At 36.3% G+C, this 22798-nt stretch overlaps 1 protein-coding gene and 1 long non-coding RNA gene across 4 annotated transcripts; one reads left to right on the forward strand and one right to left on the reverse strand.

Moving 5' to 3' along the window:
* Window positions 1-486: 486 nt before the first annotated feature.
* Window positions 487-13007, reverse strand: si:dkey-16p21.8. Of its 2 annotated transcripts, NR_170131.1 has the most exons (4): window positions 12915-13007; window positions 9520-9647; window positions 3852-3957; window positions 487-772 (listed from the first exon to the last, which is right to left on the reverse strand). It is a non-coding gene; the product is annotated as a si:dkey-16p21.8 (long non-coding RNA). The 2 variants fall into 2 exon arrangements; NR_170132.1 differs by lacking the exons at window positions 9520-9647; window positions 12915-13007 and adding an exon at window positions 4464-4588.
* prl (prolactin) lies at window positions 4170-21255 on the forward strand. 2 transcript variants are annotated; one of them, XM_073943616.1, is made up of 6 exons: window positions 4170-4410; window positions 17184-17355; window positions 17489-17610; window positions 17724-17831; window positions 20039-20221; window positions 20354-21255. In XM_073943616.1, the coding sequence occupies exons 2-6, from the start codon at window positions 17325-17327 to the stop codon at window positions 20540-20542; spliced, it is 633 nt and encodes a 210-aa protein (XP_073799717.1). In that variant the 5' UTR covers window positions 4170-4410; window positions 17184-17324; the 3' UTR covers window positions 20543-21255.
* Window positions 21256-22798: the final 1543 nt, after the last annotated feature.

The following is a 22798-nucleotide window of genomic DNA, read 5'->3' on the forward strand; positions in this document are numbered from 1 at the left end:
TTGCTTTGTTGTTGTTTTGGACCCTTAATATTACTCTGTATAATCCTTAGTACTGCATGTGTGAGTGTAATACAAACCCTGGAGATTTCTTTGTCTTGGTTATAGTACAAGTCTTCACACTTTTAGCTTGCTTCTTTCCTGGATCAGTGCATGAAAGGGCTTAAGATCTGATTGATTGATTGACTGGTGAGATAAGTGCTTTTGGGGATTTGAGTGGGTGTATTTGTGTGCATCTTAATGAGTCAAAGTGAGGAGTTTAGAGTATTAGTGACATCGGAAATCTTAATCTGCTTCTTTAGTTCACCTAAACCCATTACAAATGCCTACATAATCCTTGCCAAGCAATCCACTTTACTGAAGCCATCTAAAGTTTTGGACTATATAAAACCACAGGGACTCGCTGGAAGTCACTTTTGGCAAAACAAGATATGCTAAGTGAATACATTAAAACCGTTTTTTGCACAAACAATGTGAACAATTCAGTTATACACATTGGACCATTTTAAAATCTTTATTCCATTTTGTAAGCATCTGAGACACATCATTTACATCAATTCATGAGCTCCGAACGATCTACAAATCAGATCAATACAATCAGCCACAAAAAGGGGAGGGAAGGTTGGTGGTAGAAGGAATCCATTTAAGCTTCACAGGAGGGGTGGAGAAGGGAAGAGACACAAGAATGGTCTCTGCAGCCAAACCCCATCATTTAGTCCAGTGCCATGAGCTGCAGGGAATGCTGGGAAGGTGGAGGACTCAGTGCAGTTAACCCCTGGGAAGAAACAAAAAAAAAGACAATCTTATTCATTTTTGTTATGACAGCTACAAAATGTAACAATTCAATGAATGTTTTCAGGAATACAATATATCTGCATCATATTTTATATATGTTTACAGAAGACATTGATTAAACGAAATATATATGTTCTCAATTTTAACACTAGACAAAATGGTTTTGAGGCAGTTTACACATTCAAAACAACTCATTAAGTTAAAATAACAAAAAAGAATCCAGTTAATGTGGTTTCACTCATTACAGAAACAAAAAACATTTAATGCCTGGTGTTACATCCCATTTACCCTAAATTTATTGTTGTACATTATGTGTTAGCATGGGTTTCCTCCCAAAGACATGCGCTATAGGTGAATTGGGTAACCTAAATTCTCCATTGTGTATGTGTGTGAATGAGAGTGTATGGGTGTTTCCCAATGATGGGTTGCGACTGGAAGGGCATCCGCTGTGTAAAACATATGCTGGATAACCTGGTGGTTCATTCACTGTGGCGACCCCTGTTTGATAAAAGGACTAAAGCTGCAGTCACACTGGACTTTTCTCCCCATAGACTTCCATTCATGTGTACGCGAATGCGTCAGACCGGACTCGTGCGGCAGGTTTCGCAGTTCGCTTCGTTGGAAAGTTCAAGTTTGGTGAACTTTGACCTGCGTAAATCGCATCACATGATTCCGTGAGACCAATCAAAGATCAAAACATGACCTCTGGACAGAAATTTAAAATAAGGATCAATCTTTGTTTTTTTTATACCTAATCAGCTTATTATTTATTACCGCCCCTTTTTCGTAGCGCCATACAACAGAATTTCGTATTTTCAAACTCTATTGTGACCACAGCTTAAGGCAAAAAGAAAATGAATGAAGAAATGTTGTGTTGTGTTTGGTTTGGTTTCTTCCTCTCACTCTCTCTATTATCTGTTCCTCAACTAGTGTAAAGGAGAGGAAGTTGATTAATTGAGTCTGCTTCTCATTGCAAGCCACATTGAAGCTTGCTTCCAGAGTGTGGTCTCTCTCCTGCCTGTTGTGTTGTGAAAGGTAATTGTTACTAACTTATTGAAGTTAAAATTTGTTGTAAAGGATTTGAAACTGCTTAAACTCTGCTTTTGAAACTTAAGATTGTGTTTAGAAGTCGTATAGAGGTGTGTGCCATTTTATGTCACAAGTGAAGTTTATTCTTAAAGTAATTTCAAAAGGATCACGTGCTTATGGTTGCTTGCAGCTGCTCCGCATTATACAATTTATGATTCACCAATCAGACGATTCCTAAGCCACTATAAGTGCCCTAAGTTTCATACCAGAGACATAGGCTGAGTCCAAAACCACCTACTACTCAGTAGGTAGTACTGCATTTCAATTTAAAGGTACTGCTCGGCTGTTAGAAAAGTACGTTCTATACAGTGATTGTGAAAAGTATGAATGGAATTCGGATGTACTACATCCGCCATTTTGTCATGGTAAGGCGACAAACCTGTATCAATTCAGTCCCATTCATGAATTCTCTCACAGGGCATCATGGGATAGCGCAGCGTGCTTGGAATGCACACTTCAGAATCTTGCCGGAAATAGTAAGTCATCCAGGTACTTCTCGCATACTGATTTTCGAATTCTATGAATTTGGACATACTACTCGGCTCGCATACTGATTTTAGCGTACTGTATAGTATGGAAGTATGCTGTTTCGGATGCAACCATATTAATTTTGAAGAATCCCCCTTCTACCCCTACTCCTCCTTTCATAGATGGATGAGCACTGTTGCCTCACAGCAAGAACGTCTTTGGTTCTGGTCATTTACAAAACCAGCAAACGTTTCTGTGCAGAGTTTGCACGATTTCCTCGTGCTCGCTTGTGTTTCCCCTGGGTCCCACGGTTTCCTCCCACTGTCCAAAAACATGCATCTTAAATGAATTCACTAATCCAAATCGGCACCATAGACATGCACGTAGCAATTAGCTATCACTTAAGAGCTCTCTATCTGTTTATTAGCCTCTACAGCAGAGGAGGTCTCGAGTTCCATCTATGCTCAAACTCCCCTCTCGCCTTGCAACGGGAGGGAGCCCCGTGTTCGAGGATCTTATGATCCCAGGGCTCTCTTCCAGAACAGCAAGCAAGCTTTAAAATCAATCATTAGCTAAGTGTAAACTCTTGAAAGAGTCATTAGTTATGGAGTTAGTGCATGTTTCTGTTGTTAATTTAATTTTACCTTGTCAGCTTAGACAGTTTTACTCCCTAACTTGCTAGAGTGTACTTTTTTGTTTGTGTTTTGGCCTTTCCCCTTCCTGAAAGTCTATAATTGTGTTATCATTGTTAATAAATTCTTTAACTGCATTTGGTGTGTTGTCGTGAAGGCAGGGCACTGATCCACACTCACCCCAACCAACTTTAATCTCTTTAATGTTACTCTTACTCTTAGACACTTCACGTCAGGAACGTAACACTGGACTAGTGACTTATTTTTTAAAGGTACAGTTCACCCCAAAACAAAAATTCTGTTATTATTTAGTCATCCACTACTTGATCTAAACCAGAGTTTATTTTTTTCTGTTGAACACAAAGGAAGATGTACTGAAGAACGTCGGGGAACAGAGATTGACCTCCAGATTATGTTTTTATTCTTATGGCTGCAGTTTTTACAACAGTCCTCGGTTTAGATAGACTATCTTGTTTTGTGATCAACCGAAGAAAAAAAATTCATTAAGTTATAGAGCCACTTAAGTATAAATGAGAACCACTTGTGTGTAAATGGTTAAGAAATGTTCATTTCTTTGGGAAAGTAAAACTTTAAGTAAAGTAAGTCCTTTAAAGTAATAATTTTGAAGTTAAAAGTTCTGTTCAAAATAGGTCAATAAGTCAAACCATGTTATTACATAATCATTTGTGTTGGTCTAGTCTTTGCAAAAAAAGTTTGTCTGCTATCGAAAATAACTTGCATCGATAATAAAAAACTAATATGTAAAACTGAGTAGTCACACATAGGAAGGTAAAAAAGCTATGATATAACTGACAAGACAATCTATTTCACAAAAAGTAAAGATGAATGAAGCAAGGAAATGTCCATTACTTTTCCTGCATGTTGAGCTCCTCATGATGCCTCAGCATTGCTCTTCACACAGGCAGCAAACGCCTCCATCAGATCCTTACAACCATCCTCACCTTTCTCCTTTACACTGTAGCACACACAAAACACAGTCATTACTTTAACACGCATGCACATTAATTCACCATCAGTCGTTTCAGATATTCAACATAAAAATACAATCTCATTCTGCAGCTTCAAGACTGCATGAACAAGTGTGAGAGCTTCTGTACCACAAAGTGTTAAAAACATATTACATAACTCTGGTTGTTTCTCTAGATTCTGCCGTGTCATGTAATACACAGACTTCATGATAGACTGGGAGCTGAATGAGTGAGTATGCATGCATTTGTGCGAGTGAGATTGTTTGAGCCTCTCCACACCAAACAACGGCAGACACTGACACACTGCATTAGAGTGATGGAGCGAAAATGAGGGTTGGAATGATGCCGCAAAGGGGGAAAAGAGATGAAAAGAGAGCGAGGCGGGGATCATCTGAACCAGAGAAAAACAGAGCCCTAGAGTCACGTGACAAAGCCAGCAGGTAATGAAAAAGAGACATGCATACAGCTAAAAGAGGGCGATGTCGTGACTTACGATGAATTAAAGCCCCTCCTCCGGTTAGAAAGCGTTTTGAGTGTCTCCCTCCCCCATAGATCATCTGCTGCATCTCACACACTGACATAATCACGCTTTCCTCGGCGAGTGGTGATGTAACACACAGCTGGTCAATTTAAATATAAAGAGCCTTATGCAGACTGGTTCTAATGAGCCATGTGACACAGGGGTGGGGATGTATGAGGGGATAGCATAAGCCAAGGGCATTTCCTCTTTAAAGGCAGCCATTTTAATACTCGAGTGAGGACATGCAAGGAGAGAATGGACCATTGTGAAGTGCAAGACTAATCAACAGTGTGACAAATCTGCATTCTAATGGACAAAAGCCAATTAGGGTCAGATTATGCCCTTATCCTTAACAGGCAATAGAGATCACAAACCCACTTGGATGACCATTTAAGGTTTAAGCATGCATTTACCTGACAGTGCTTTTTTAAAACTAACAATGCATTTAAATTAATTATGCTCCTTCATTTTCACAGCATTTTAAGTGACTTAAAAACAAACTTTAGAAAAACAGCCCCAACCTTTCGGAAAACTATGCTTTTATTTTATCTATAAAAGCATGACTGTAAAAACGTGCTTTATATGCATAATGTGTTCAGCATGTAGTCATCTTTGAGTACTTGGCAACCAAAAAACAACAACAATGAACTACAGGACAGTCAGTGTATTCCAAACTGGCTATGTTTCCCTCCAAAAGGCACTTTTGTAGTGATCATGGCCATGTTCTAAACTGAAGTGCACAAATCTGACCACTTCGAAGGGGCCTTTGGAATGAAGGATTTAACATTTCTTTATTGCAGAAAAACACTTAATATTTAGCACTAAAATACACTTTTTAAATTTTAACTTTTCCCCCTTCCTCCCCCAAAGCATCCAGATTCAGTTGAACAGGTAAATGTATTGTTATACATGGGCTAAGGCAAAGAAAAACATATACTGTATTCCACATACAAAAAACACATATACATATATCAATTATTTAACCAATAAGAGAGAGATATTTGCTTGTGCCATTGTATAGTTATGTTCCAAAATGTTTAAACGGATCCCAAATTTTATGATCCCTCTTTAATTCGCCTTTTATACTGTACGTCAATCTTTCCAATGCAATGTAATGTGTCAAATCTTTCAGCCAGTGATCACTGGATGGACTTTCTATGTTCTTCCAATAGAGTGCTATCAAACGCCTTGCAATAACAAGACACATATCAATTATTTTAGTATGATAACCTGCTAAAGGAATGAAGGAATTTTTAAGTGTATATCTGATTGACACTTTACCCCCATGATCCTTGAGGAAGTTGTTTGGTGTCAAAGAGTGTTTTAATAAGACGGGTTCACACCCTAAACCCTTTAAAGGGTTTGGGAATAGGCGTAATCCATTTTGAAGTGTCAATGGGAGCATATAAATTACCTGACCAACTGCTCACTTGTATACTATAGCCAGAAGCTAGCTGCTCTCTATTCTGCTGCTCTCACATGGTTTCCCACTGAAGCTATGCAGATCTGTGCCTGGTTAGTACCTGGTTGTGAGACCACATGGGGACCACAAACTAGGTTTGCTTCCAGAAGAGGTGTTAGAGAGGCCAGCAGAGGGTGCTCAACCTGCGGTCTATGTGGGTCCCAATGCCCCAGTATAGTGATGGGGACACTATGCTGTCCCGTGAGTCTTTTGAATGAGATGTTTAAACCGAAGTCCTGACTCTCTGTGGTCATTAAAAAATCCCAGGATGTACTTCAAAAAGAGTAGGGGTGTAATCCTTGTATTCTGGCTAAATTTTCTCACTGGCCTCTGTCCATCATGGCCTCCTAAACATCTTCATATCAGAATTGACTCCATTGCTCTGTCTCCTCTCCACCAATAAGCTGATGTGTGGTGTGCAGTCTGGCGCAATATGGCTGCCATTGCATCATCCAAGTGGATGCTGCAGACTAGTGGTGGATGAGGAGATTCCTCCCAACATCTGTAAAGGACTTTCCAAAAAAGTGCTAAATAAATGTAAGAAAGTATTTATTATAATAATTATTAATATTGGCCTGGCATGCATAATACAATGTTTTGGCAGTTTTTAGAGATCAATGTGTGAATAGGCACCATTTTGGTAATTAATCGTGGTCACCTGCACTGCTTGCTATATTTATTTTATTTTATTAGGCAGCAGTGAGTGATTCACATGTGATGAATTTAATTAAGTTCAATTCATGTTTGTTTCTATAGCGCTTTTACAATGTAGATTGTGTCAAAGCAGCTTAACATAGACATTCTAGTAAATTCAAACTGTGTCAGTACAGTTTTCAGAGTTTAAGGATATATTAGGGCTGAGAGAGAAAAAATTAATATTTATGTATACAAATAGCTTAGCAATCTGTGTACATCGTTAGATTCCAGTTGCAGAGTCCCGTCAGCAGAATGACTGAGATGGCATACTGTAGTTGCAGGCCAAAAAACAGCTGTTCTGACAAAAACATCAAGTTGGTTCTTACAATTTAATGATGCACCTACTGAAAAAACCTTCAATAAATGTCCTCAAAATAGTGAGATCTTATTCTATGTAACATGGACGTTAACATATCAGCCTCAAAGTCAAATGTTTGCCAGGACGAAGCCAAAGCTTTTGACATAAAATCAAATTTGAAAGCGGTGGCTAGTCCTAAATGTGTAGTCTGCAAGAAAAATGGTTTCTGGTTCAAAACATCTTTGTATTTTGCATGTAAGAACATGTTGAAAATTTTTTTTTATTTCATTATTATAATTATTTATTGTTTTTTAAATTATTTTAACAAATAATAAATTATTAAACAGATCAAAACATATTTTAAGAGTTAAATATTAATTTAAAACGGGTTCAAAATGACAACTTAAGTATTCAAATAGGCATTGGATTGATCACCTTTCCCAAATTAAGACTGAATAATTCACATGATGGCCTGTCCTCCTCATGTATAATGCAAAGGAAAAAGGGCACGGCTCAGGAGTGCATGATCTAGAACACAACAAACTGCAAATAATACTCTTCAAATGATCAGATTTACTTCTCTAATAATTATTTCTCTAATATTCTAATACATTTTGAATACATTTTGAATTTATATGGAACTGATTGGTGGATTGTAATGTGCAGCTCCTACAACAAAAGCTCATCCCATGCTAATAAACCAATTGCTTTTTGTTATTGATAGACTGAGTACCACTGTTTACCCTGAGGGGGGCTTTTGCAAAACTAGAACAACACATTCCAACCGCTACAAGAGCAGGCATGCTAAGAGAAATGAGATGAAAAAGTCTGCTTAAGGTGTAAAAGATTAACTTCATCATTCTTAAGAGGACACCCCTCGGACAAAATGGCTGCAGGTGAGATAGCTATTGTTTAGTTATAAACTTTGAGGCAGTAAACGATGGAGAACGCCTCAAGGTCATTAGGTCACCACTGTGCATAAATCTACACCACCATAAAGCTGTGAAAAGGTCATATCTTCCATAACACTTGGCCAGATGCATCCTCCCAGTGGATAACTGCTGGGCTTAAACCGGTAATGGTAATCCTCTTCTAGTTTTAAAGCCCATGATGAATCCCCTTTGTGGAACAGTAAAAATAAAAAAGGGACAAGATGGCCACAGCGACATGCTTACACCAGGTGTAAACTGATCCAGAGAACATGTTCGTCACACTGTAAAACGAATGACAGATGCACACATCTACATAGGACCATGTGTGAGGGTGCTATAAATACTAATGTGGTGTATGTTACTTAAAGGCTGGCCTTCCAAACATTCAACTAGTCAGCAACACATTTAAGTTGCTCATCATAATTATCACAGGAAGGTCAATGTCAAACTGACCTGCTAATAGCATTTTAATGATTTAAATAACTGCTTATCCTCCTTTCTCCCAACAATCTGTGTCATATCTGGTCCTGTGGCCTTCTGGTCCTTGCTTTGTCATGTTTGAAGTGGCTGCTCGTGAAAGAGGAAACTACAGATGTTTAATCCTTGACGAATTAGTAGATTTTGTTTATTTTATAACCTGTAATTTAAGAGAGGGCCAGCACTTTAGATTAAATTGACACATTATTCTACCAAATTAATAAATCCACACCCTTCTGCTATCTGGTCCTTGCACACTAAAGGTCCGGGTATGTGCAACCTTATCTGCTTTCTCATGCAGCCCAGGCCTGTCGACACTACAAACACCAAAAACAGACAATCTGCATTTTTAGGTGCATGTGGGGATTAGGGTCAAAATACAGCTTGAGCAATGACTGGTGTCAATGGTCAGGAGACAGAGGGAACACAATGATATCTTAAACAGGAGAAAAGAAATGACTTAAAGAACAGACATTCATCACTGCCCATCTTAATTCCTTCATTTGCATGATATAAAACCAACAAAATGTATTAGTGGGAGGACAAGGAAAAACGGTGAAAAGGTTCATAAGCAAACATCAGCGATTTCCTTTTTTTTTTTTTTGTGGTTGACAATTAAACATGCCAAATCGAGGCCAGGGGGGCTGCAGGGACAGAAATGGCGAAGGCTGAGAGGAGAAACAGGGATGGCAGGACGAGCGAGAGGAAAGGCATGACGTAGACACATTCCCAACAGCCAATCAGCCGTGAGGAAGAACTGAAGTGAAGAAAACCCCCAGAATGCTTTTAATGAGCGGCCCCACCACTGCTGTCATCTCTTATCAATCTGACACCAATCAAACCATTTAAAAAACTCACAAAACTTAATCATGTTTTGTCTTATTAAAAATACCCCTTCGCGAACCCGCCGCTTCGCATTCGTCGAAAACTCCTTCCCTCCCTCCATTTTGAATCGCCATCATAATGCGGAATTTACAAAATGCATCATAATTCTACAAATATAATCAATCCCAACATGGTTCCAACCATTTAAACCCTACAGTGAAACTATGGGATTAAATCTAAATACTGCATGAGAATTTAAAACATTTTTCATGCGGTCCATACCGGGTTGCAATGGACCAGTACTATGGACACTACATGACTGTTACTCCAGTCACTTACCATTTGTCTAAATCTGCTTTGATGGCCACACAGGCTGCTGGGACAGGGGTTTCGGCAGGAGCTGCAGTCTCTGAGTCCGACATGGTCTATGGCGTTGGTGTGTATGCGTGCCTGTGCTCTGTGCGCTCCTGTAGTTGCATGTGCAAGAGAAACAGAGAGAATGAAGAGTTAGTGCTTGCAAGAGGGAGGGGGGGAGTGTACATAGTACACGGGGAGGGAGGAGGGGGGAACGTGAGAGGGCACATATGTGTACATGAGAAGAAGATCAAAAGGTGATCAGGTTCAACATTTTCCAACAAAAAAAAACATTTGAAAAGTTTGGAACTTTAAATGCAAGAACCAAATAATTGTGCTTTTTTTCTGCAACTTGAAGCACAGTGTGTAATGAAGTATGCCGAGGCAGTCTAAAGTATGCAGACAAACTTCAGTTGCAATTGGACTCAGAAAAATTTTACTATTTGTTGCTTTATATAGTGAACTGTGCTAGGACACCCTCTATTGGTAACATGTTTTCATTACATCTTCATTACACTACTGCTTGTGGTAAAAAAAAAGTGTCAGGCTTAGGCTAAATAAATCACATTTATAATAAAATTATAAACATGTTTATTTAGCAAGTTTTACAAAATGTAAATTAGGATAACCAACAACTAAAAATGTGAATGCATTTTTAATGTGAATGTTTTTAACAGCTAAACAGTTCCGCTTTACAACAAGGTGAAATATACAGAGCTATTAAGGGTACCTGTCATGCATCAACATTTTGAGGCTGTTTGGACAGAAATGGGTTGAAGAATAGTGTTTCCACTGTCACACTGGTGTGATGTGTCTTTTGAAAACTGACACTGAATCCAAATCCCTGCAATTTGGAGGCCCACTGCACTGTGATGTAGCAGTGCAGTTTCCCTGCCCACCAATATTTATGACACCAGCATTACCATGTCTCAGTATTAACAGGTCTAATCATGTCCACAAGACATGATTTGCAAAGAAACTTGAAATTAAAATATCAGCATTAAGTGGTACACTTTGCTTTTGTTTTTTTTTAACATTTAAAACGTAATTCCTAACCAATTGAATCACCAAAGACGTATAGTGTACACAACTACATACGAGGATGCTTCACTCACACAACAAGAGTCTGGTTTGTGGCTGTTAAATCAGGTTTGTTTTGTACAGTAAATTATTTATAATGGATCTCTTTATTTATAATGGATCTCTAAAGTATCTGACTCCAGACTTGCATGCAAGCTGAGAAACACAGTCTCAGGGTGCTTTCACACCTAGACTTTTGTTTTGGAACCTGGTGTGTTTCCCCAATTAGCGAGGTTTGTTTGGCATATTTCAAACCCGCAATTGTGCTCGGATCCCCGCCAAAACAATTGGTCCCAGATCGCCTGAATGAGGTGGTTTCGGCTCGATTGAAACAAACTCTTGAGCGGGTCAATTGAAATGAGAGAGCAATACAATCCGAACCAGGCTATATCACAGTGTATTATGGATATGCAGACATATATATGACTATATAGAGAGATAGTTATGAGTAGGATGGGATGTCATCCCTACCAGTAAATGTGCATTTCATGTCAAATACCAAAGTAAAAGCAAGCTGAACTATTAACAAGAGCGGTTTATCCATTAGGAAAATTGACTGAACAGCAGTCTTGGTTCATCTGTTATTTCTCTCTATAATGTGAAGCTTATAATGCATAACTCTAGCCAACGGCTATGTATGAGAAAGTCTTATCTCTGATTTTAAACATGGTGCCGATGTCTGTGGGTGTAATCATTCAAAATGAAAGCACAGCTTTTCGCTTATATTGTCTTATTTGCTCATCATCATAAATTAAAATAAGGACACATGACAGCTGAGCTCTGACCAATGTGACAAGACTTGTTTTAGCTACGTGACTTGTTTTAGCTATTTTGGTCCGTTGAGTAACTTTGCCCTGTGAAAAAGTGAACCGCACCAATAATAAAGTGCAACATTGAAACAATTTAAATGATCTAAATCTTTAAACCAATCCACAGGTGTGAAAGCACCCTCAGACATGCAATCTCAGATACACAGTCTCAGACACAATGCACTCAATAGAGCTGGTGGGGTTGGGGTAGGGGCGGAGTTAGGCGTACACATTAAAAGCCTTTCATGCAGCTCAGCTTGCATCTGCACCCAGTCTACAGCCAATCCTTCTCGCATAGTTACCGATTTGGTAGATATGCTGTCAGATTGACTGTGAGAGCATGAGTAAAAACAGCACAATGCAGCAATCGTTTAAAAGATTTGTGTGTGGCTCATTTATCGTACTACGGTGTATATGTGACTGCTGGTCCATGTTTCATCATGTCTGAGTTGCTGTCTGTCATTTTGATGTGTTTATCCCGACATCCAACCATGGTTATACTTCTCTAAAGCAAAATATCTTAAAAGTGGGTGGGGAGAACCAGCTTATTTTCAGTTGAAGGCACCGGCGCTCTGACCCAAAAACTTTTAACAGGATATAATGATCTGACAAGTATTTCAACCTTCGCAGCCACATTCTGGAGACACAAAAAGACTTATTTTAAGCCTTGTAAAAAGGTCGAAATAGGAGCCCTTTAATGGTGCACTGGTATTCACAACAGGTGTCATTGTGTTTTTTTAAATTATTATCAACCAGTTCTTAAATATTTAAATGTATTGCTGATCGTATTCTATTAAAACATTAACTTAATCAATAACTAAATCTAACAACAAATTACATTTGGATAGGCTGTAATGCACAGCCCTATAACCACCCAAGAACACTGAAAAGTGCTGCACAATCATCATATTAATCATAAAGGTGTTATTTAGTACATGTAGGTGAATCATTTGCAGCCTATTTTGTATTATGTGTCTTTTGTATTTTGCAATTATTTATTTATGCATTTATTTATTTATTTATTTATTTTGCTAATGGTGGTTGCACTAAGCTTTTTAAATAAACAAAATCATAAGTTACAATATGTTTCTTTCAATTTGTAATGCTTAACATTTTCTATCATAGTTTCAGCTGGCCTAAAAACACAGTATAGGCATATGGAAGCGTTTAACTGCAACAAAAGCGCGTTTCAGGCGTACTTTTCTAAAATCGAAAAGTTTTGCAGATTTCTTTAATAAATCACTTCCTCAGCGCTCAGTTAAAAAGTTAAGCTTGAATAAGCCTATACCCGTCTTACTAAATCAAGGTCACAATAAAACCCGCAGGAACAAATGAGTGAAGGCAGCGTGCGCATCTGACGGAGTATTCTTTTAGCTTCCTCCAGAACACGGTGTTCCTTAAACAATATTTCATTCACATGCATGGACGCTGCAGTCAACAAGCTAAAGGGTTTTAATTACATTTGCATAAAATGTGAGCCAATTACTTTACCTTTGTCTGCACACCGGAAGGCTCAAGTAAGAGTTAACTGGAAAGTGAAGTGGGACGCGTAGTTACCAAATAGTGATCCACGCCCCCTTCTCCAGGAGCCTTGAGGGAGGAGAACCGCCCAAAAACCGCGGACCCACGGGAATTCAACACACTCCTCGCTTTAATGAGATTATACGATTATGTTCTTTGGATTTGTCATCCTTCTTCAAATATATATATTACATCAGTGGAGATTTATACCTACTCTTAATGGCAGTTTAAATTTGAGCAATGAAATTCTAAAATAATAATAATAATAATAATAATTTAAATAGAGTGCATGACCCAAAAATGTAACACTCTTAAACCTTAGGTAACTTTATGCAAGAAATGTTGTGTTACAATTAATCATTCATTACTCTCAAACTGGCATACATTTTTTAAGCTGCTCTTAGTCTATACCTAAAAAATATTTTTTTTTGTATAAATTTATGTTTTATAAAATATTTAAAACAATCAAAATATAATTATAGCTATCCTAACCTAAAAAAAAAAAAAACGTTTATAATGTCCTTTTTGATGAGAACTAAAAGTAAAAAAGTTACTTTTTTTTAAAAAAAGTAAAGCAAAAAAGTGAGTAAAACCTGTTGCCTTAGAAGCGACAGGTTGACTAAAAACACAGTAAACCTAATGTAACTTGCACTGTTCAGTTGACTTAACTCAATTTTTAGAATTATACACATTTACTTAATAATTTTAGTAATTGGCTTAAAGTCAACTAATCACATTTCACAGTGAATTTAAAAGACATGACTCTCTCTCTCTCTGGGTGACGCAGTGGCACAGTAGGTAGTGCTGTCACCTCAAAGAAGGTCGCTGGTTTGAGCCTCGGCTGGGTCAGTTGGCGTTTCTGTGTGGAGTTTGCATGTTTCTCCCTGCGTTCGCATGGGTTTTCTCCGGGTGCTCTGGTTTCAACCCACAGTCCAAAGCATGCGATATAGGTTAATTGGGTAGGCTAAATTGTGTAATAATAATAATGTAGAATGTAGACCTCAAGAACAAGGGGGTAACAGAGGAATTACCCCACACAGACTTGGAAAAATGCAACCTCACCCACTGAGAATTTTTTGAACAACAAGAAACTTTAAGAATCAGACTCAACCAGCATACTCAGATATAAACAAAAAGTAACAAAGGACATTAAAAATAAGTTTTTAGTCCACAGCAGGACAGGACAAAAAAGTATTTTCTTGAGGATGGGTCTCTCATATAGACTTTCTTTAAAGGGATATTTCACCCACAAATGAAAATCTACTCACCCTCAATTAGTTTCAAAACTTTCTTAGTTTATTTCTTTTGTTAAACACAAAAAGAAGAAAAACTTAATTTTAACCATTGACATACAGGAAAAACAAATACTATGCAAGTCAATAGTTAAAGGTTTTTGTAATTTTTCAAAATAGCTTATTTTATGTTCAGCAGAATAGAGAAACTCTTAAATGATTTCTGCAAAAAAGTAGAATCAGAATGCTGGTGCAATCTTTTCTTTTCCAATTACAATTAAGGGTTTCATAAAGAAGGAACCATTTATTTAACAAACGTTTGTTAAATATAAAACACCAAAAATAAATACATAAAAAACTAAATAACTAAAATAAAACCAAATTTTCAACATTTCACATCTAATTTGTTTAAGACTTTTAATATAGCAACAGGTATTTTAAATAGTTCTTACAGTGCTCAGCATAATTGAGTACACCACATGTTGAAAATTAATATTTGTATCCATTTCTCAGTGGATATTTGCACTGTCTGTATTTTGCACTGTCTGGAGTCAGGACCAAAGCTTTTCACTCATCATAACACACGTGCTGCTGATGATGTGACAATAAAAGTGTTTTGATTTGTTTTGATATAGTCAAGGTATTTTGGTGCATTTAAACAAAACATATAACAAACAGATATATTTATTAAAATCTTATTTTAGTCACCAAACGTATTTAGAAATTAAAAGATAATGCAATTAATATCAAGCAAACTATTGCAAAGAAAAAATACAACCTACAAAATTTCAACCAAATATATATATTTTTAATTAATTTATTTATTTATTTATTTATTTTTGCTTCTCTTGATTTTTCCTCATGTTTATTTTGTATTTAATATTTTTCTATAACATATAAATTTTGGTGTACTACTTTTTGGAGTGTTATCATAAGTTTTGTTTAAAATTTTGTTAGATAAGCTCCAGATTTGGCTTTAGTTCTGACTAATCTAGTGTTCAATTCAATTCATCTTTACTTGTATAGCGCTTTTACAATGTAGATTGTTACAGCTTCACATAGAAGATTATAGAGAATTGAAACAGTGTCAGTTATTAGAGTTTAAGTTTAGTTTAGTTCAGTTTAGTTTAGTTCAACTCAGGGGTGCGTTTCCCAAACAATGACATAACTACGATACATCGTTTGGGAAATAAAACGAAGTAGTGACCAATGTTTCCTAAACCCGTAGTTTCCCTGTCGCAGATCTATTGTTTGAACCATGTTAGGTATAACATAAAACACCCATAATGGTGCTTTACACGGAGTGGTAACAACTTCTTTAGAAAAGAACATCACAATTTCTTTGTGATAATTATATTGTTTTACACAAACACGCATTTAAAATAAAATCCAATATTAGTTTTGTTAAAAACATGCACTCATTTTCCATATTAATGGAAATATATGTAAATGGCACATTTAGTGTCACGGTCGGTGAGGGGAAAAAGGAGCGAGGACTCAATTGCAACAAAATAATGGGTTTTATTAATATAAAAGTACAAATAAAACAAACTACCCCGAGGGGGAAAACACAAATAAAACAAATAAACAAACCAACTTGACTGGGCAGGCAAGGCAAGGCAAGTGCTCGACCCAAGAAAACTCGAGCCGAGCACAACAGGACAGGACTAGACATGACTAGTGTCCGGACTCTGCCACCAAAACAAGAATTTACATGACCAGAGTGGCAGAACCCTGACATTTAGGGCCAATGCTTCCTTTACAAGTATTACAGAAAATATTACATATTCTATTCTAAAATTTAAATCACTTACTAAAGCTAACATGTATTCTAATATCATATATAAATCATAAAAATAAATAAATAATGAGGCAAGTTATTAAGAAATGAAATTTAGTATTTATTAGGAAATGAAAAAAATATTTTTAATAGTAATATTAATAATATTTATTATGATTTTGATTATTATTATTATTATTATTGTTATTATTATTATTAATATTATTATTATTATTGAGTGAGATATTGTTTATTTATTTATTTATTTATTTATTTATTTATTTTTAAGAAACTTACTATAAATTAACAGCAATTACATGTTTTTTGTTTTCACAAGCTTAAAAATAAGTCACCTAAATAGATTTCGTCATGAGGCTGTGTTCAAAATGACATCAATGTTTTCAAAGTGCACTGCGGAGGGAGCACAATTGTGAACATGAAGATCGCTAAAACTGAACTGTAATAATATTTTGAAAGCAAATTACACTTCAGAGAGATGACTTTAATGCTTTTTTATTTTTAATCATTCCAAGTTTAAATGTTAGAATGGTCTAAATGAATAGGGCATAGGGGGAATAAGTGGGAATAGAACACAGCCAGAAACTGTTTCTAACTACAGCTCCAGACCAGAGGTGTAGCCTATTTGCAAGTGCACAAGTTTGCGAATGTTCGTTGGAACAATGGATTTGGGAAACGGCAAATCAACAAACTATGTTTGTAACGACGGAACTAGTTGGCTATTGATGGCTTTGGGAAACACACTTCATTTCAGTGTGTTTTAATGTTCAATGCTAAGAGTCCAAACACTGAAGACTAGCCTAATCTATTGATGCGCAGCTCCACAAGTCCTGCATTATACAAGCCAGTGGCAACAGCGGCAAGGAAAAAACTTCACCAATTGGTGAAAGTGAAGGGGGAAAAAAAACTCAAGAGAAACCAGGCTCAGTTGGTCATGGCCATTTCTCATATGGCCAAACGTCTTGTTCAGAGCTGCAGTCTAGGCGCCGGAGGCTGGAGAACGCTGGACCTTAGCGAAGACTTGTCCTTTTATTATTTATTGAACCTTTATTATTTAGATTTTGTATTAAAATATGACCCTTGTTTAATTACAGAAAGACACTTTGACATGTATTTATTTGGCACTTCATCTGACTCAGTGTCCTGAATCTTCTTAAATGCAAAGACTGACCTAATCCTCAAAAAAACAATGTTTTTCATTATTTTCAGGTCTGAACTAGTTTAAGCCCCACACCTGGAGTGTGTTATACTGCATATTTAAATGAACGTCTATATAATGAGAGGAAAACACAAGAGAGGAAAGAGGACCACACAGATTCACGCAAGAAAATAAAGAAACCTGTTCTAGTAATGGCTCAAGGGTCTAGACTATACTTTGCAGGTATCTTATCCTCAATCTAAACATTGCCTATTTTACACTTTATGGCTATCTTTCCTCTAGTCCTAAGTTTGTTCTTTTCAACTTTTGCCTGTTTCATATCTGTATTGACCTTACATTTTTTTATGCTTTTCAGTGGCTTTTTTGATGTGTGCATTTGTCTCCATCAATGGTGTGGGTCTGAATGATTTGCTGGATAGAGCTTCTCAACTTTCAGACAAGCTTCACTATCTCAGCACCTCACTCACCAATGATCTGGTCAGTAAATGCATTTGTTTACTGTCTTTCGGGTCTATCGTGACTTCCGTTTTATCCAAATTGTTGTTCATTCCATTGATTTGATAGTGTTTCTATTGTTTTTTTGACCACAGGATTCTCACTTCCCTCCTATTGGAAGGGGAATGATGCCGCGCCCATCCTTATGCCACACGTCATCTCTTCAAATCCCCAATGACAAAGACCAAGCCATGAAAGTGCCGGTAAGAGTGTACTTTATTACATATATACAGTTGAAGTCAGAATGTCAAATTAATTAATTCTGAAAGTCAGAATTATTAGCCCCCTATTTTTTCTTCTGGAGAAAGTCTTATTTGTTTTATTTCGGCTAGAATAAAAGCAGTTAATCATTTTTTAAACACCATTTTAGGGACAAAATTATTAGCCCCTTTAAGCTATGTTTTTTCTCAATAATCTACAGAACAAACCATCATTATATAATAACTTGCCTAATTACCCTAACCTGCCTAGTTAACCCTAGTTAAGCCTTTAAATGTCACTTTAAGCTGTATAGAAGTGTCTTAAAAATATCTAGTCAAATATTATTTACTGTCATCATGGCAAAGATAAAATAAATCAATTTTTAGAAATGAGTTTTTAAAAATATTATGATTAGAAATGTGCTGAAAAAATCTTCTCTCCGTAAAACAGAAATTGGTGAAAAAATAAACAAGCGGTCTAATAATTCAGAGGGGCTAATAGTTCTGACTTCAATTTTTTTATTATTAGATAATAAAAATAAAAATGTCAATAAAGTGTCAAAATAATAAAATGTCAACTATTTGTATAATAAAAAATACTTAAACAGTATTTACACTATATTCAAAAATAAAATACTAAATTAAAATATCTACACAGACAACTAATATACAAAACAAAATATTAAAACATTACAATTATAACATAATTATTTTATAAAGCTTGCAAATATGTGAAGAGTTTTTATCTAGAGAATCTAACCTGTTTAAGCAAATTTAAGCACACCTAATGTCATCATTTACTCAAGCCCTTGTTCTTTCATATCCATCATTTCCCAAACACAAGTGAAATATTGCTAAATATATCGAGAAGATTTCCATTCCTCTGTTGAAAGCCTTTTCACCCAACAGACCATGTTTCAGCAAAACTCTTTTACCAGCTATATGTATTTAAAAATGTATAAATTGTTTCTATTGAAACAACTCAGGTTTCCCAAATTATTAAAATAAAACTCTGAATCTTAATCTAACTTAATAAATCACATGAGCTCTGCATTTAAAATTATCATAAAGATCAGGTAGCCAGCTTGGTGAAAGGGGTAGTTGTTTTTTTTTCTCAAAAAGTTGACTTTTTGTATAGGCCTCATTTAGGCTTCTATTCAATATTGAGATTTAAATACTGCATTTTAGTGACATTTTAAGCACTATTTTAGTTAAAACAGATTGTCGGATGGTCATCATAACCAAGAAAGCACATTTGAAAATTCTTGGATAACAACAATAGCAAAAATAATATTCAAATTAATTTTTGATAATGGTCGCTTTTGGTGCTTCACACCTTTTCATTAGTAATTTTTTGTTCAACGGTTTAGAATAAAAGTTGCTTGTAAAATCTTTCCTTCATTTAAAAACAATACAAAAGTCAACGATGTCTTGACTTACATCAGATTGTAGGCCTATGCATTTCTTGCACAGCTGGATGTTGGATCATGAAAAATAAGTTTGCATTGGCCAAAACCCATCAGCTGAAGTCACACTGAAGTGACAGCCGACAGAGGATTTCACTTGGTCTTAAAAGCTTTTTCGATGGGTTAATTTCACTATTATGATGGCATAGATAGCAGTCAAAATAGGACAAATGAGCTTGTGTATGGAACAACGTCTAGACCTTTGTCAGTAAAGAGTGGGTCTTTCAAACCACCCCCTTGCTATGGACCTGGAAATGTGGGTACAAGTGCTGCATTTTTTAGATTGCATTCTTATGTGAAATAAAAGGTCATGTATCTAACACACCACTGTAATACTTTTGTAAATAGACTTTTCACTCATCTTGGCCTCTAAGAGGATTCAGATTGGTCCTCTTCATCTCATTTGAAGTAGGCCTGCTGAATACATTTTGAGAGTTTAACTTAATTTTTGTTTTAGGATTTTTTTAGATTTAAACTTTTAAACAAAACAAAAAACTTTTTAAAAACTAAATGTAAACAAGTTGCCTCAAAATAAAACTATGTGATAGTCTGATTAAAATCTCAGATAGAGACACTCATCTGTATATAATGACTGTTCTCTATTATAGATCAGTGGATAGAGCCTTATTTTAAATCCAAGGTGAAATTGAATAAACTCTTTAAGTGAAACAGCTCCCTCTTGTGGTCTCGTGTGGAGCGACGGGTGAAAGTATATGGCAAGTTTCTGAAGTTTGGTTTGTGCAGGAGGATGAGCTGTTGTCATTGGCTCGGTCTCTGCTGTTGGCTTGGTCTGATCCGCTCGCCCTGCTCTCCTCTGAGGCGTCCAGTCTGGCACATCCAGAACGCAACACCATTAACAGCAAGACCAAAGAGCTGCAGGACAACATCAACAGTCTGGGAGCAGGCCTGGAGCACGTCGTACACAAGGTGATGGACTGCACATTTGGAGAATAAAGTTTCTGATGTTGCAATTTGGACGAAATCTGATTGATTTCTTGATCATTTGGATTTGAGGTTGATTTATATTTTGTCCTGACCAATGTGTTCTCTTCTCTACAGATGGGCTCGTCTTCTGACAACCTGTCCACTCTCCCGTTTAATGGCAATAACCTTGGTCAGGATAAAACGTCTCGACTTGTCAATTTCCACTTCCTGCTGTCCTGCTTCCGCAGAGACTCCCACAAAATTGACAGTTTTCTCAAAGTCCTCCGCTGTCGGGCAGCCAAGAAGAGGCCTGACATGTGCTAGAGTGAAAACACTGCTCTCTGCTGCTCTCGGTGTGAATGCTAATTTAAAATGACAGCAGAGAGTGCTTCAGAGTGATTCATTACAATCACATGGCAAAATATACCCTCTTTATTGTTTGTTTGGAAGATGTAGATATTTCATTTAATATATACTTGATTATACTTCTTATATACTTGCATACATATACATATTAAATAAATTACATAAATATAAATATTGTACTGCACTGTCCCCATAGATAAAATTTAATTTTAAAACGATAAAATAAATGACTCCTTAAAACATCTGCATGTGATAATACTGTATCGTTACCTTGAAATTATAAGGATCCATCTGCGTTCTGATTGATTTTGAGATATTGAGCTTTTAAGTTTTTGCAGTCCATAGCACACATATGTGTGTAACAATTGTTTTTCAAATAAAAAGTCTTAAAATTCAAACAACTTAAAAAAAAAATCCTATAATGTAAATAAGTTGTCAAATAATAGGAATATGTCAATAACCTAATTTTGACAAAAATGGATGATAGAACCTTATAATTCTAAGGTAAGTTCTGACCGCAGTTTGATAAGACATTTGTAGGCCTATATTAAGTGACTAAAATGTATTTATTATGAAAATAATCTTAAGCGCATGTATTTTAACATTGTTTTCTTTAATGTGATATTTAAAGCTCTGCACCAATGACAATAAACTTCTATCATGCATGTTCAGATTGACTCATGAATTTAGTGAAGTAAAACTCATAAACAACACAGTAAATATTTATAAAATGATACCATCTTTAAATGTAACTTCTTTTATATTTAATTTACTCTGAGAACGAAAATAATTAAACTTTAACTAATTTTAATAAATAAAAGTTAACGATGTGGACAACGTAGTAAAACTGTATTATTATTTTTTTAATTTATAATGCACAAAAATGGTGAGAACATAGACAATTTTACATCAGCTGTTAAAAATATACATCAGTTGAAATTAAGCAAAAACCTGGAAGTCCAATGAGCTCCAGTGGATGGTGCTCTTTGTAAAGCAGAGTGTGTGGCATACAGACAGGGGTGGAGCAGACAAGGGTGGAGCATGTGTGACACACAGACACAGGTGGAGCATCTGCTTTTGGAAGAGTATAAATGTGTAGGAATGCTTCCACTGTAACAAACAGAAAGCAACAGGACACAGAGGAAAAAGGTACTAAAATAATTTGAATTCTGCATTAATATGTTGCTGCAAAAATGTTTATTGACTTTCACATCTATTCGTGTCTTTTTTTGTCAATGAAAGGCTGAAATGGATGAGCTGAGAATAGTTTTGCTGGGAAAGCAGGGCGCAGGGAAGAGCGCTTCAGGAAACACTCTTCTTCATAAAAATGCGTTCCACTCAGCGGCCAGTTCAGAGAGAGTCACCAAAGCTTGTTCAATGGGCATGTGAACTGTAGACAAGCTAAAAATCAAAGTGACGGACACTCCTTGATGGAGTGATTCTTCTGACATCAAGAAGGAAATCAGCCAATGCATTGCCTTGTCCAGTCCTGGGCCACATGCGTTTCTCCTGGTGCTGCCCATTGGCAGGTTTACTGATGAAGAGATTAACACAATCATGGATATCCTGAAGGTGTTTGGAGATGAAGTTGACAAATACATGATTGTGCTGTTCACCAGGGGTGATGATCTGGACGACAGACCCATTAAAGACTACCTGCAGGACGTCCACTCCGATTTAAAGAAAATCATTCAGATATGTGAAGGAAGATATCACGTCTTTAACAACAGAGACAAAAGTGATCACCATCAAGTCTCTTCTCTTCTGAAGAAAATCAATATGATGGTAGAGAAGAATGAGGGGAAATATTAAACAACAGCACGCCATCAAGAACTGAAGAATGGAGAGGTAATGTGGCTCAAAGAGAAGGAGCACGTGGTGAATCAATTAAATGAGCAACGAAGGAAAATGGAAAATCTTCAGGAATTATTTGAGCAGACAAAAACAAATTTGCAAGATGAAAAAAGCAAAACAAATCATTTTTGGAGGAGATTTATACAACAAGTTCAAACTCTCTTTACTTCCCAAAATTAATCCACAATCACCTCATTTCTGTAATAAACACAGTTTCATGTAATAATCATTTGTATATTCTCAATTGGTCTGTGCGTAGAAGAATCAATCGTAGTATGTAATATTTTTCAAACCGTTTTGAAGGAACTAATTGTTTTTGTTTTGTTGTTGTTTATGTTTTTGTGTGTAATTTACAGTGAT

The sequence above is a fragment of the Danio rerio genome, chromosome 3, assembly GCF_049306965.1.
Source record: "Danio rerio strain Tuebingen ecotype United States chromosome 3, GRCz12tu, whole genome shotgun sequence".
NCBI classification, from domain to species: Eukaryota; Metazoa; Chordata; class Actinopteri; order Cypriniformes; family Danionidae; genus Danio; species Danio rerio.